The 14,670-nt window shown below is 44.4% G+C and overlaps 2 protein-coding genes across 4 annotated transcripts in view; one reads left to right on the top strand and one right to left on the bottom strand.

Moving 5' to 3' along the window:
* Positions 1 to 14,670, bottom strand: part of Dock1 (dedicator of cytokinesis 1) — a 502,961-nt gene that overhangs the window by 264,132 nt on the left and 224,159 nt on the right. The gene's annotated exons all lie outside the window — the stretch shown is intronic.
* Insyn2a (inhibitory synaptic factor 2A) overlaps positions 1 to 14,670 on the top strand; it is a 56,523-nt gene that overhangs the window by 28,915 nt on the left and 12,938 nt on the right. For 2 of the 3 annotated variants that reach the window (NM_001143802.1, XM_017322443.2), the window contains one exon: positions 10,299 to 10,370. The exons of the other annotated variant lie outside the window; for it this stretch is intronic. In NM_001143802.1, coding sequence (NP_001137274.1) covers positions 10,299 to 10,370 — 72 coding nt within the window. The remainder of the gene's footprint in view (positions 1 to 10,298; positions 10,371 to 14,670) is intronic. 3 annotated transcript variants of the gene reach the window in all.

Below are 14,670 nucleotides of genomic sequence, written 5' to 3'. Positions count from 1 at the left end.
CAGGCTACTGCAGCTCCAGGTTCCGCTAGGATTGAAGGGGCTCCAGAAACTCTGCTCCTGTCTCCTTCTACCCTTGCCTCACACAAAATGAAATTCAATCTCTAGGGGAAAGAACACTGCCAGGGCGAGAGGCAGCACAGACCACCATTTCCCACACAGCGTATATTCTTAGGGATTCATCTTGACCAAGAGCAATTCCCTTGGTGTGATCACTGCAGAAAAATCAAGATCATTTATCTTGAAAGTCCAGGGACCTCGGAAAGAGCGCAAAGCTGAATCTGCCCGAGGAAAAGAGCTCCCCCGATGAGATGAGCAGCGACTCATGGCATACCTACCCACCAGCCAGGCTCTTACTTCCTCACACTGATTCAAATTAGAGCAATGTGTGAACAATATATCAAAACAAACTTTTCAGTGCAACATAAAAACAACAAACAGAAGCAGGTTGAACAACAATAAGGCAGAAGGCTCTAATACAATATAAAATGAACACTGAACATATTCCAAAGCCCAGAGGGGTCTCATTGTGGAGCTTGGCTGGCCTGGAACCTTTTTCATAGACCAAGCAGACAGAGCCACCTCCCTTTGCCTCTTGAGTGCTATCATTAAAGCTGTGTGCACCTCCACTCTGGCTGGAGTAAAATCTTTTAGATCAACATCTCATGAGTTATACAATAGGTTGTATTCCCAGATGAGTCTCAAAATGGACAATAAGGATTTCTACAAATCATTTTCCCAAGATATAAAAAATTTCTTAAAAGTCTTGTGTTTTACTTTGTGTAGATGAATATGCAGTACATATCATGTCTAGAAGAGTGTCAGGTCCCCTGGAACTGGACTTACAGAGAGTTGTGAGAGAGCTGCCATATGGATGCTGGGAATTGAACTCGGGTCCCCTGCAAGGGCATCAAGGATTCTTAATCACTGAGCCATCTCTCCGGCCTCAGATTAGACCTGAATCTTCACCAAGGAGAGTTCAGGTACATTTGTTTCTCAAACGAATGCAAGATCAGCTTTGAAAAAGCACCCAAGCTTCAAGAAGCACAAAGCCTCAGTTAAAACTGTTAACTAAGCTAATCTAAATACATCAAAAGAATCTATAAATAAAAGATAAAAGCCCTTGTGAGTATTTATCATCAAGACCCGCAAATGCATAGTCACACTTTCAAATTGAAACCTCCATTCATTACAACATGCTTGACTGATAGGGCTCAACTGGAGAGAAATGGCAGCCAGAAGGGAAACTCCATCTTAGTACCATAAACTCACATCCTAATTTTTATTCCCTTTGTGGAGCTGGTACCACCAAAAAAATTCATTTTCATTAATTTTCAATAAACTATAGCTTAAGCATTAGCTCTGCTTTCGGGACACAAATTAATCAAGCCTGCCTCCGCTCAGCCCTAAAAAGCCATCTTTCTTATTATTAATAGATATTTCTAGTGCCTTCTGGGGCAAGTGGCTTGTTTGTATCATTATTGTCATTATTTCGCAACTGGGTATCTCCTCAATTGCATAAGTACATTAAAGAAAATGCAAGCCATGTACATTTATAGTAGAAGTTAGAAGTTCACAAAGAGCCTCACCAGAACGAGAGGGTCACCGCCACATCTGGGGAGATGGTCGTCTAGTGACAGTTTGTTTGTCTACACTGTCGACAGAAATCCATGGAGTTCATGAGGGTGAGTCTTATGGAGGGATGCTTTACCCAGATTGTGTGTATGCTAAATGACTGACCTTTCTCGGGTGTGTGAGGAGGGCAGCGTAGGGTGCAAGTGCTGAGCCATTCATCTTCATAACTGGGTGTGAGGAGAAAACCATGACTGACCCTTATCCCCACTTGACTGGAAACATTTGAGAGGGGATAATGCTAATAGCCCTTAGGCAGGCATCCTTTCCCCAGCTGGAACATCACCAAATTGGCCAGTCTATTACCATTTCCAGGAGCAGAAGGGTATTTTCTTCCTAGACCCCGAAAGAATATATATGTATATTCCCCATTTGCTCAGGCATCCATCCGTTCGTCCAGTAAGTGTTCAAAACATACCTCTTGGCCATCCACTATACTACTGACATATGCTGCACACTGCAAGTTCACCAGATCCTTGCCTATATAATAGTGTCAACAGATAAGGCAAACCGTCCATTGGCCTGGAGGCCATCCTCTGTGAGGATTGGTGTGGTAAGTTTTAACATGGGGGAAGGAAACAGATATTAACTTCCTATTAGGAAAAAGACAGGCAGAGGCTACATCCAAATTCTTCTGATCAGAGGAGAGCACGTGCTAGACATCACTTGGACAAAGGAAGGATAGAAGTCACCATGTCGATACTGAATGCTGGAGGCCCTGACAGAGAAAGCAAGTGGAGGGCAGACAAGAGGCAAGCAAAGAGCTCCCAACAAGCAGCTCCAGGGTGGCCCTCCAGAGCTCTTGGAAGGCACCAGACAGGCAACCGCATAGGTACCAACTGTCACCCCACTTCCAAATCATCAAGGGGGTGGGAAGGAGTACCTCAAATTGTTTTGCCAATAGTGGAGATGACTGTGCTATGTCTACTTTTATTAGACACCCAGGTGCAGCAAGGGTCACAACTGTAACTCCTGACTCAGCTGAGAGGCAGCTACTGGGAAGGAAACCGAGTTGGACCATTAACTAAAAAGGCCCAACAATAGATGACTCTGGAGTTGGCCATGAAAAGCAACTTGATATTCTTTTTAAGAAGCTTAAAACATTGGGCAAAGTGCTTGCTGCACAGGAATGAAGACATGAGGTCAAGTTCCCAGCACATACATTGGGCACTGGCGTGCCTGTGTTAACACCGGTGCTGAAGTACAGAGAAAGGGGACATCCCTCCTCCCTAGCCAGCCACTGAGCTACAGTTTCAGTGAGGGACCTGTCTCAAAATATAAGGTTGGTGGTGATGGAGGAAGACATCTCGTGTTAACCTCTGTCCGCCACACATGCACATATATATCTACTACCCCAAGTGCCCCGCCCCACGTATGTATACATCACAAAGCTTTCAATAGATGCTCCCTAAATCCTGGCATATGATAGCTTACATCTATGTGGGCTTACAACAGATGTAGATGTTTCTGTGGATATATTGGGAAAGTCTAAATTCACTTTAGCAACGGAAGAGCTGATATATAAACTAGGTACACTTCCAGTACATGATCTGGCAAATTCCTAGTGAGGTTTCAGATGCAGAAACAAGCTGGGTTTGCTTCTGGGGAAGTTTCAGAACCTGTGAGGTTCCTTACAACATTCAACTCCGACGACTTTCGAAATTTAATTTCTTGCCAGTAGCAGAGGTATGGTGTACCTCTAATTAATGTCACTTTGAGACTGTTATGTGGAAAAGCCCATTAAGATGCTGACACAAACGATGGCTTAGCTATCAAGAAGGGGACAGCTGGGCAGGAATGCAAAAGAAAAAGAAAAAAAATTGGCACCAGGTGAAAAGAAAAAAGAGATCAAAATTAAGAGGATAAATTAGATAAGAACATACATTATCACAGAGAACAGAGATGGTCTTTGCATATTTGCAAGAAATGCCATCTCTTGCTGAGGGCCATACCCACAGGATTAGGACACAGCCTTTGTGTTGATTCAGTATGACAGTTCCAACACTCTGTGTAACTAGTGTTTTGAAAAACCACACTTGGAGGGTCACCCCCAAAGTTAGCATCATGCCAAATGCTTTTGTTTGGTACTAGAAATGTGACCTTGCTGAAAATGAATGCACCATTTAGAAGACAGTGAATAAGCTACAAGGTCACTGCTGTCTCTTGGGATGTGTAGAATTTTGGGGGAAGGACCCACAACACACAGCATTACAGGCAATGCCAAGAGAAACCTTTCTCCCAAGTGCTGCAGGCAAAACAGACTTAATACAGAGACCGACGTAGCCACCAAGGCAGGTGAGCCAGGGAGGTTGAGGTTGAGAGCTTAAGATCACTCTGCTTTCTCTACATTTCCCCTCTTTTATTCTGATCTGCTTGGTTTTATTTTACATGGATGGGTGTTTTGCCTGCATGTATGTACGTGCACTGTGTACAGTGCCTGGTGCCTGTGGACATCAGAAACGGGTGCTGGATCCCCTGGAACTAGAGTTGGATGGTTTGTAAGCTGTAGTATGGGAGTTAGAAACCTAACCTGGGTCCTCTCCAAGAACATCAAGTGTTCATAATCTCTGAGCCATTTCTCCAGCCCTCCTCTTCTCTTCCTCCCATTTTCCTTTCTTGTCCCTACCTTTTTCCTATTCTCCCTGCCCAAACCCCCACCGCTACTTCTTTGAACAGTTGAACTGCATCTCCCATTCCTTTTGAACTCCTAGACTTTGGTGGAATACCCCCCCCTTTCCCCCTCCCCCATCAATCTCTGCTGCCCTGGTAGCGGGAGTTCTAATCATTCTACCATGTTTGACTGCAATAATCCCTCATAGTGCAGCCAAGGTTGTTGTCACACGTGCAAGGCCATGAGTTTGATTCTCAGTACCATGAAAGTAAAAAGGTTTTATGGAGCAAAGTATGTAGGCATCACTGTGACTACAGGAACAACAGAACTCGGTCAAAAGACAAAGTCAACATTACTGTTAATACTAGAAAGCCAACTTCCCCTTCCCAGACATTTTTTTCTATGAGATCTTAGAACTTTGTCCGACACTGCTCCTCATAAAAGCATGGGGAGAGGTGACCTCATGATGGACGTCCCCCTCCCTGCCTCCTCCTTCCTGCTCCTCTTTTATGTACTCCTCCTTCTCTTTCCTGTCCTCTCCTACTCCTCTCTGCCCCTCCTTTCTTCCCTCTTCCTCTTTCTCCCTTTTCCTCCTCCTCCTCTCCACCCCTTGCCCTTCTTCATACCTCTCCTTTTCCTTCTTCCCTGCCCCTCTTCCTCCACATTTTATCCAGACTCTCCTCTTCCTCCTCCTCCTCCTCCTCCTCTTCTTCCTCCTCAGTCTTTATTCCTTCTACCCAAACAAATAGTGCTTGGCTTTTGCTTTATCTTGTTTTTACTCAAGAACTGTGCGTCCTGTCTCTTTTGAATCCTTCAGGCTGTCAAAGGGAGCAAGCAGCTTGGATGGGGATTTAAAGGGAGCTCCCAGCCACCCTTCCCTGACACCCCTTTACCCTTCATACCACCTAGCTTTCCCCAGTAGCTTTGGGAGATGCAGGTAGTCTGTCTCTCTCTCTCTCTCTCTCTCTCTCTCTCTCTCTCTCTCTGTCTGTCTCTCTCTCTGTCTCTCTCTCTGTCTCTCTCTCTCTCTCTGTCTCTGTCTCTGTCTTTGTCTCTCTCTCTCTCCCATTTCCTGGCCTATGGCATCTCTGGAGCCAGGACAGCACCTTGGTATACCTCAGCTGAGGTTGGCAGCCAGCCTTCTTCCTTCAGCATCACTATGGGATGCTATAAAAACCACTGCAGCAATTCAGCTCTGTGTCTCCCTTCTTTGTTTCTTTCACAATGTAGCTCCGGTAAAAGGAAACATTGGAGAATCCCGCACAGGAACTATTACCAATGCTTTCCCACAAATATACACTTGTACATATGAAAGGGGATACACTTGTAGAAAAACACACATTTATATTTATATGTTCAGGGACTTTTACTTACAACAACTGAAGAACTGAAGCAAATTACTATCAAAGCATTCAGTAGCTAGACTAGAGAACTGAACTCAACTCAGTGAGTGCTGGCTGGCCCCTACAGTGAAGTATCCAGCTGATTCTCTGAACAGGGACACCCTTAGATGCAGGCTGTACTCTGCAGACTGTACTCACTATGCTTTTATAAATGATGTAAACCCTTGATGAAATAAGGTTTCATATCAGAGCAGAAATGACCGCCTAACTGGTCCCCTATGGCCTGAGCTTGTCTAAATTCTGTTTACCTAGAACACCAAGTTCTTGTCCAAATTCTACTGTACTCAATTATGTCTAGTTACCCGGACCTTTCCATAAAGCCCATTCTAAGACAAAGATGTAGCTAAAGAGCATCATCAAAGATAAGCAAGTTCTGGGTGGCTGATTTGGACTGATCTGAGTTAGACTGGTATGCTAGAGCCAAGATTAAAGGGTACACAGGTCTGGGGATGGAGATCAGTCATCCAAGCACTTGCCTTGCAAGCATGAGAGGTCAGTCACCAAAAGCCGTGTGAAAGGCAGGGTTTTATCTGCATGCTCTTATAATCCCAGTGATCATGAGATGGCAAGTTAAGACAGGCAGATCCCTGGGTGCTCACAAATGGCCCAGTCTACTTGTTCCAGGCAAACAAGAGGTCCTGTTCTAAACAAACAGAGAAAGGTGCCTGAGGCTTGAAACTCAGAGCTATTCCAGATGCAGGCACTTTGCGCAGGCTTGCTTACTTATGCCCAGATAACATGCGCTCACTCAGGAATGAGGATGGGCAAAAAGGTAGAGAGATGGGCTTTAGCCTGTTCCCTAAGGGACCCCCCCCCCGCCACACACACCCCCCCGGCCCGGGTGCTGTCCTTGGTGCTAGAGCCTATTTTCTCAAGTCTAATGATGTGTTATTGTTAAGGCTATAAACTTACAGGTCACTACAGTGGGACAGTTACCCTATCTTTATTACATAGGACAAATATGTTTGCCACTGGACTCCAGAGGGTTCAACTTGTGTGACTAAAACTATTCAGAATTTATCCTTCCACTTCGTTGTGGCACTCACTTCTGACTGTAGGAGCCAGAGTCTTATTATCCAAACAATCCAATGGGACCAGGTTTTGAATCACGAATGAACTTACAACCCAGTATAAAGCGTGGATTCCTGAATGCGGTCAGGAAGAAAACTTTACAAGGTCAGCGCCTTCTCAGCCTCCCTGGTTTGTTTGTAGGTCAGTGCCTTAAGCACTTACGTCTGTGAACTTCTGATTCACCAGAGATCAGGGACTCATTGCCCCTGAGGAAGCTCTTGCTGTAGTAGTCTGAGGCTTGGCATTGCTCTTCTCAGTTACAATAGTGACACAGAGTGACAGTCCTTTCACCTCCTGGTCTTATGGAAAGGAGGGAGGGAAAAGCAAGGGCATTTCTGATCGGCACTTAGTGTTCGCTGCCCTCAAGTGAGTGAGTCTGCTATTTCTGTATTTGCAGCACAGACCCAATTCACATATTCCCAGTTATTAATGTGGCCTTAATATGATCAGTGAAACCAAATCCTAGAGCTTGGGAGGTCCAAGATGAATTAGCACTGAGCACAACAGAGTCTTAAGTCAAGAGTACTGTACTGAGAAGTCTCCTGGAGAGCACTCTTTTGATGGATAAAATTTCAGTAGGGACAATGATTGACAAGAGCTGCTGGCAGGAACCCTGGGGTGAGTTAGCCACACAGCAAAGGTCAGCATTTTACAGTTTACCACAAGCTAATCCCTCTCTGACTTGTTTGATTCTTTTAAATGACAACCACAGAAAGGATATGAAAGAAACTGTTGGAAACATTGAGAAGGGTCTCTCCGAGAGAGGTCCTGGTAGGTAATGAAGCCCGGATTGTAAGTCTCTGATAGGGAAAGCTGGTGGAAAATACCACTGAGAAAAACAGAAATGTAACTGGCCACCATTGGGAGACCATCCAACCCTCCCTGGTGAACTCTACCTCTTGTAAGCATTTCACAAGCACTTACCATCATCTGGATAGCCACAGCCATGCCTGACTCAGTAGGTACTTGCTAACTGATGGGGATGAAGGTGTGTGCTTTTTACAAGTGATTAGCATAGTGCGCTCAGAAGAGCTTAGGAAAGGACAGTGTCTTTCTAAAGCCTCCCACCATCCTGACAGAGGGTCCTCTTGTGACTCTCTTGGTGCCTGAAGCCTTTGTCCTGTCATTTTTTGATTCACCGACTATATCCCAAGCTGCCAATTACATGTCGTGAAAAACACAGGTCCCTGACTAGAGGCAAGGCAGCACAGAGCATCAGAAGCCTGGGGTCTAAGAATAATGAGATCCTGGTCCTGGAGTGTGGCTAGATCCTGTCCATAAATGAGAGGAGAATAATTAATTGGAAGACTCCAGGCACTAGTACGAGTAAGGCTCTTGAGGCTTGGAGGTGACTGAGCAGAGATGAGAAGTGAGGCTGATCAGGTGTGGTAGAGGTTGTAGTGATCTATGGCAGGAAGATTCTAGAAGCTTGAAGTATACCAATGATGGTCTCAAACGATGGTTTTGGGACCACAGAAGCCTTCTCTAAGAACCTAGAGTTTGGATGTGACTAACACAAAAGGCTCACTGGTTGGTCTATTGCTCATACCCATTAGGATAGCAGCACTTCTGGGAAACCCAGCCTAGCAGATTGAGAGGACATCAGAATGGACAGACATTGTTAGGATGTCAAAGCACGGATGTGGGCTTCTTGCTGTATGGGGGCTATGGTCAAGGACAAGCTGAGGACCACGCTCAAATGAGGATACTGAAAACAGAGTGGCTCTGTGCATACTCAGGAGGATGGAGAAGGGCACTGTACATACCTAAAAGGATGGAGGGGGCTCTGGCTAGGATGGAACAAGGAGACAGGTATATCCTTGGGGTTTACCACTTGGGAAAAAGAGCTAAGACCAGGAAATAGTCATACATGAGGAAGAGCCAAGGTAGCATATGAGGCTCAGGTGGGAAGCCCGGATATGGGTGTCCAAAGGTACCCAGTATAGCAGAGAGACAATCTGAACACAGTGATATTGTGATTGTAACTCTCTTTCAATGCAACTCATCACAGGAAATGTTTGGCAACACTTGGGAGCAGAATATGGTCTCTTGATTAACAAATAAACTCCACCAAACTCAAATAAACTGAACTGATCTCAAAGTCATGCCTGTATTTACTGAGTTCACAAAGACAATGTCAGCACTGAGCGGCCAATGCTTCTGTCAGATGTTTACAGAACACAAAATATAAATGAGGAAACAAATGTTATTTTCAATTTGAAACTCACAATGCATACACACACAGTGTACACAGCAGAAAAAGGTGACACAAACAGAGACTGGTGTTGACACAGCCAGTGTACACATGGTTGCCTTGCTGGGAGATGCTATCCATGCAAATCTGTCCCTGAGGTGGTCAGAAATCAATCCAGATGGCAAAGCTTCTCTCACCATCAACCGGACAGATTCAGTTGTTCGTGTTTGACTCCTGGTGCGAATGATATTTAGAATAAAGTATGTGTGTGTCTTAGAATGATCAGAAAGTCCAACTAAGGTCATTGGGAAGGAGTATAAAGCACCATATAAAACAATTTGGGAGGTGGAATGGTTCGAGCTATGTATTCTAGGCAACCCTGACCTGGTTAAGAAAATGAAGAGCCTCCCCCATCAAAGCAAAGCATGTTTCAATATAATACTACAGAAAAATACAGTTTAGTTATTTTATTATGAGAGTCAGAATCTCTCTCTCTCTCTCTCTCTCTCTCTCTCTCTCTCTCTCACACACACACACACACACACACACACACACACCCCTACCCCTCAAAAACCTGCTTGGTCTCTAGGGTGAGCAGAGGTCTGCCATGTTCTGTCCTTACTAGGTCATTACTTTCAGGCAACACAGCCAGAGAATGCATCAGACATCTTGACAATGGGAAAGATACATTCACAGATAACAGCAGCTGTTTTCTCTACACATCCATGGAGGAAATAGTCTAGGATTTATAGACCAAAAACAAACCCAAGGAAATTATATGCATATTAATTTATGTATAAGATCACAATATTTATGGTCAGAATGAAACCTTTGGAGACATACATAGTTTAATCATGTTATAGACTGCATTCTTTGGATACTTCTTCAAGCATTTAACAATGTAAAATCCATCCTGGGCATGCTAGACAAATGTAGGATGGGGTTAGGATTTGACCCAGAGTCCATGCATGTCACCCCCTGCTCTAGCAGAACAGGGGAAGAAGGTCATAAAACCAGGCAGTTGTCAGCCTCTAAACCCATGGTTTTCTCCTGGAAGATTTCCTTTTTTAAGTACAATAAACATAAAGTTACTTTGAAACATTCCACTCCCCGTGCTTATAACGCAATCAGATTGCACACTCCATCCAGAAGCGTATGTTCACATTCTACATTTAATTTCAGTGACATCTTGGCTGTAGACGTGTACTGGCTGGGACCATAAAGGCAGAGACAGAAGCAGAGTGGTAAACACACAGGCGTCAGTTCCTCTGATCACAAGCATCTCATACCGGGAAGGCGTCTGAATTGAGGCTTCTGCTCTGTGAGGCCAGCGACTGACCCCCCCACCCTCAGCCACCGATTGTAACACTCTCCTGTTCTTATCTTGTAGGCTTTCATATCGGACGGGGCAAGACACAGCTAATTGTGACACGTGCAGGAACAGTGCATGTATTATCTATAGGTATGTTAACATTCTCTTCCCACTTTGTTATTCTGAGTGACAAATGCTGTTTACCCACAACTGCAATTGCAAGAATCATTGGGGGCCATGCTGGGAAGATTCCATCAGACCAAAAAAAAAAAAAATTCCTTCCTTGACCATAATTCTAGGTTATGTCTAAACAGCCATCCTTCCATCCAACTCCCAACCCTCAACCCCAGGTATACAACCCCAGGATGAAGGAGAGCATACACACGTTTATCTTGTAAATGCACCTTTGTGGGCTCAGGAACAAGTATCATTTTGATGGCTTGCTCCCTTGGAATCTATAGTCTTGAGTACAGAACTGCGGTCTGGCAAAACAGTAAAACATAAGCCCTTTGGATGGTATAGATCAAAGGCCTGAGTCCACACTGTATGGGATAGGTCCAGCTCTGGACACAGCATGTACAGGTATTTTTCAAGGAGCTTACAAGGTCCATGGTCTCATGACATGATCCTCTCTTAGGAAACTACAACTGTTTGCCATGTGGTTTTGGTTATGATTTAAACATTGTAATAATTGACACCCACTAGAATAGATCAGAAATCTTCAATAGGTAAAAGTTATTTTTAGGTCCTTGACAGTAATTTTAAGATTTTTAAGGCATGGTCAAAACTAATGGGGGGGGGGGTCGTGAAAGTTTTATAAATTGTGGCCACAGTGACAGGTGTTATGGTTTAGTTCATTTTAAATATGACTTAAGTCAAGAGCCAAGAGGGATCTCATGCCTTCCTGGCATGAACTGTGCGGCAGTGGTGAGTGTAGATATTTCTGGGATATACTGATGTCATTTCTAATGGTGTAGCCCTTATGGTGGCAATTCTGGCTTCCTGAGTGCACCTAGTAGGGTTCTCCATAGTGGTTGTTGTCATGCACATTCCCACCAACAGCATCTCCACAGGTGTGACCGACCATGTACATTCCCACCAACAGCATCTCCACAGAGGTGTGACCAACCATGTACATTCCCACCAACAGCATCTCCACAGAGGTGTGACCGACCATGTACATTCCCACCAACAGCATCTCCACAGAGGTGTGACTGACCATGTACATTCCCACCAACAGCATCTCCACAGTGATCATGGTTGCACACAGCCTTTTCCTATATCCTGGTCAACATTTAACAATAGTGTTGTCTTTATGAATTGAGGCAATGTCTCATTGGGGTTTTGATTTGTATCTACTGATGGTTATCATTTTATCTTACACTAATGGTTATCTGGGTATCTTCTTTTAGAAAAAAAAAGTTTCAGTAAGATATAAAATTATCAAAAAAGTTAGTAGTAACTTAGTAGCTAAATATGCCTAAAAATCTAGAGAGGGTCCTCCTTGCTCCCCTATGTTTTTTTTTTTTTTTTAAGTGAACCAAACATCACTAGCACTGTATAAAAAGGTCAAACCTGGACAGTGTGGGAAGGCTTCAGGCCACGTGGGCTCATACCCATCAGGTCCGTGCTGACAAGCAACATAGATATGGCTGTAACCCAAGCTGAGCATCCCAGATAGGGCCCCGGTTCTCTAAAAGAGGAGCTGGGTCCCGTGGAAATTTTGTGAGGGAGCTAGCAGAAGAAATCACAGCTAGACATAGACTCTGAATGACCCCAGTGATTCTGACTCCCACAGGATGGTGGGTGAGTAGAGTCTGAAGGGATACATTGGTCATAGCTAGGTATGCATGACGGGCATCTGATGAGGAGGCAGGTACCAGGTATGCTGTTGATGTCCTGTAATGCATAGAAAAGCCCATGAGAATAAAGTCACTGGGTCCAAAGCATCAGTAGAGGTGGGGTGAAGAAGGCCACCATGTTGCAAACATCCTATGCCATGGTTCTGTAGAGACATAAGTTAAAGCCTAAGGCATGGGCAACAGGGAAGGAGCCAGGACGCCCCGGGCAACCACAGCCAGGGCACGAAGCTCTTGATTGTTCTTGGTTGCTGTCCATGTGAAGGTAAAACATCAAGCACCACACAAAAGCTTCTCAGTCGAGAACTCCTTGTTCCGACTCAGAGGGAGCAGCTGCCCGATGAGCACACCGAGTAGGACGTTGGCACACCATGAACACTGTGGATAAGAGCTTTGATTCAAGAGTGAGGTGGCTTTAGTCAGGACATTCCAGTTTTAACGAATGACATGAATACAGTTAGGGCCTGCAAGTTTATTAGGCAATTCCTCCCTGGGGAGTAACACACTTCCAGGGCCAGAGTTCATCCAGTCACCTAATGTGAGAAGTCTGAAATGGAAAAGATTTCTAGAGAAAGTTCATGGGGTGAGCATGTTCAGGCTAAAACTATTTAACATTTTGTGGGTGACTGGAAAAAGAATTTATTAGCACACTGTCCAAGGTAACTGAAAATAATTTAAATAAATTTAGCTCTAAATCCAGGGGTAACTTGTATAAAAAGTGATATTAAAGGTGATTTTAATGAGTCAGAGAAGGATAAGAATTTGTCTTTGGGGGAAATTAGCCTAGAGTATTGAATTGGCTCGACCAGCACTCTACAGGAACCCAAATACATCAACCAAAGGTTTCTCATGGAAAACAGCAGTAAGTGTCCAGACATTAGAAGAAGATGAGAGTCCTCCTCATCTTCAGAGGAAGGCTCATGAAGAAGAAAGTCTGAGTCCTGATGATTGATCCCCCTCGTCCCACTGCATAAACCAGTCAACTCCTGGAGACCTTTGCATTAACAACAGGATTTGGCAGGATGCATTTTCACAAACAGGATAGAGAAGAAGCTTGTTAGTGCCTCACAGACTCCATCAGACCCTGAACCAATGCCAAAGCATTAGCAGAGGATGGGGTGGGAGGAAGAGTGGAGTTTCCCTTCTTTCTTCCAGAAAAAATAGTGGAAAATTATACCGTTCAGAGTAATACGAAACGAAAACACATTTCAACTCCACAGACTCTGAGTTGCACACTGAAGCTACTCTGGCTTAGTGAGCAAGTTGTAGAACATTCTGCATGTTAACTCCAGGCCAGCTCACGCTTCCACCGTCCCGTAAGTCCTTCTTCCACTGAGTCTCGCAAGTCTTCATCACTTGCTCAATAAGGCATGGAAGGTCCCATCAGGTAGGACGGACAAAACTCAGCCAACTCGCACCTTGATGTTGCTGTCGTCCTGTGTTCGGTTTGGCTTTTGAGACAGGGTCTCACTCCCTAGCCCTGGCTGTCCTGGAACTCATGATGTGCTAGGCTGACCTTGAACTAACCCGGATCCAGGTGCTTCTGCTTCCTAAAAGCTGAGATTAAGGGTGTGTGCCGCTACACCCAACGCCTGTGAACCTTTACTAGAGATAAAACGCAACAGTGACTCTCACAATGTCTGAAATGCCACAAGAGTTTCTTGAGGTTCACAGGAATAGACCTTAAAGCCAAGGAAAATGTAAACATTTTTGTTAACTGAAAACCCTCTGCCTTGGGGGAATCCATAGCAACTCTTATCTACCTGGTATAAGTATGTCATCTCAATTTAAATTATAAGCATTGAAATCTCACACCTGTATGATTTAAGGTGTGGTCAGTCTTTAGCAGTAAGACCTGAGAATTTTCACTAAACGTAGATATCTCCAAAAAGAGTTTCAAGTTACCTTCCAGGAGTCATGGCTGCTTTTCTGTATTGAAAATGGAGCCATGCCATGCAACTGAACCAGACTACAGAGCAGCCTGGCTGTATCCTGGAGCTGCCCCTATTCTTTTTGTGCATATATTGTGACAGTGCCCCTCTTTCCAAACACAAGAATAACTTACTGGATGTTACAATATTCAAATCACATCATATCAACGATGAATATAAAGAGCATAAACAAGTCAAGGAACAAGTAAAAACATATTTTTTTGGCAAGCATTTTGTTGCAGAACAACTAAAGGTCTGAGTCAAAAAGAAAGAGAGGGAAGCCTGTTCGTCCACTCAAGAGCAGAGGCCTTGGGTAGGTACTGGCAGCATCACCCAAGGAAGGGCAAGGATGGTTAATGAGGTACAGCAGCTCAGGGTCCCATCTGAACACCAAAACCCGATTCACATGGGAGATAGAAATGACTGTCTCTATGACAACAATCTGAGCAAAGGGTAAAAGCTTAACTCAAGGTCAGAGTCTTTGCAATCTCTGATGTTTTTACTAAGGAGAAGGGACCGTATTCTTAAGTTGAGGATCTATAGCCCTATATCATAATTTGAGCCTCTCCTCTGCTAGAAGCATGTGTGGGATTGGGAAAGATTAAAGCAGGTTCCAAATTGGGAGATTTTTTAAATGCCACGTGTCTGTGGTTATCTTAG

This window comes from Mus musculus, chromosome 7, assembly GCF_000001635.26.
Source record: "Mus musculus strain C57BL/6J chromosome 7, GRCm38.p6 C57BL/6J".
Classification (NCBI taxonomy): domain Eukaryota; kingdom Metazoa; phylum Chordata; class Mammalia; order Rodentia; family Muridae; genus Mus; species Mus musculus.
This window is presented reverse-complemented; position numbering and strand designations above follow the sequence as displayed.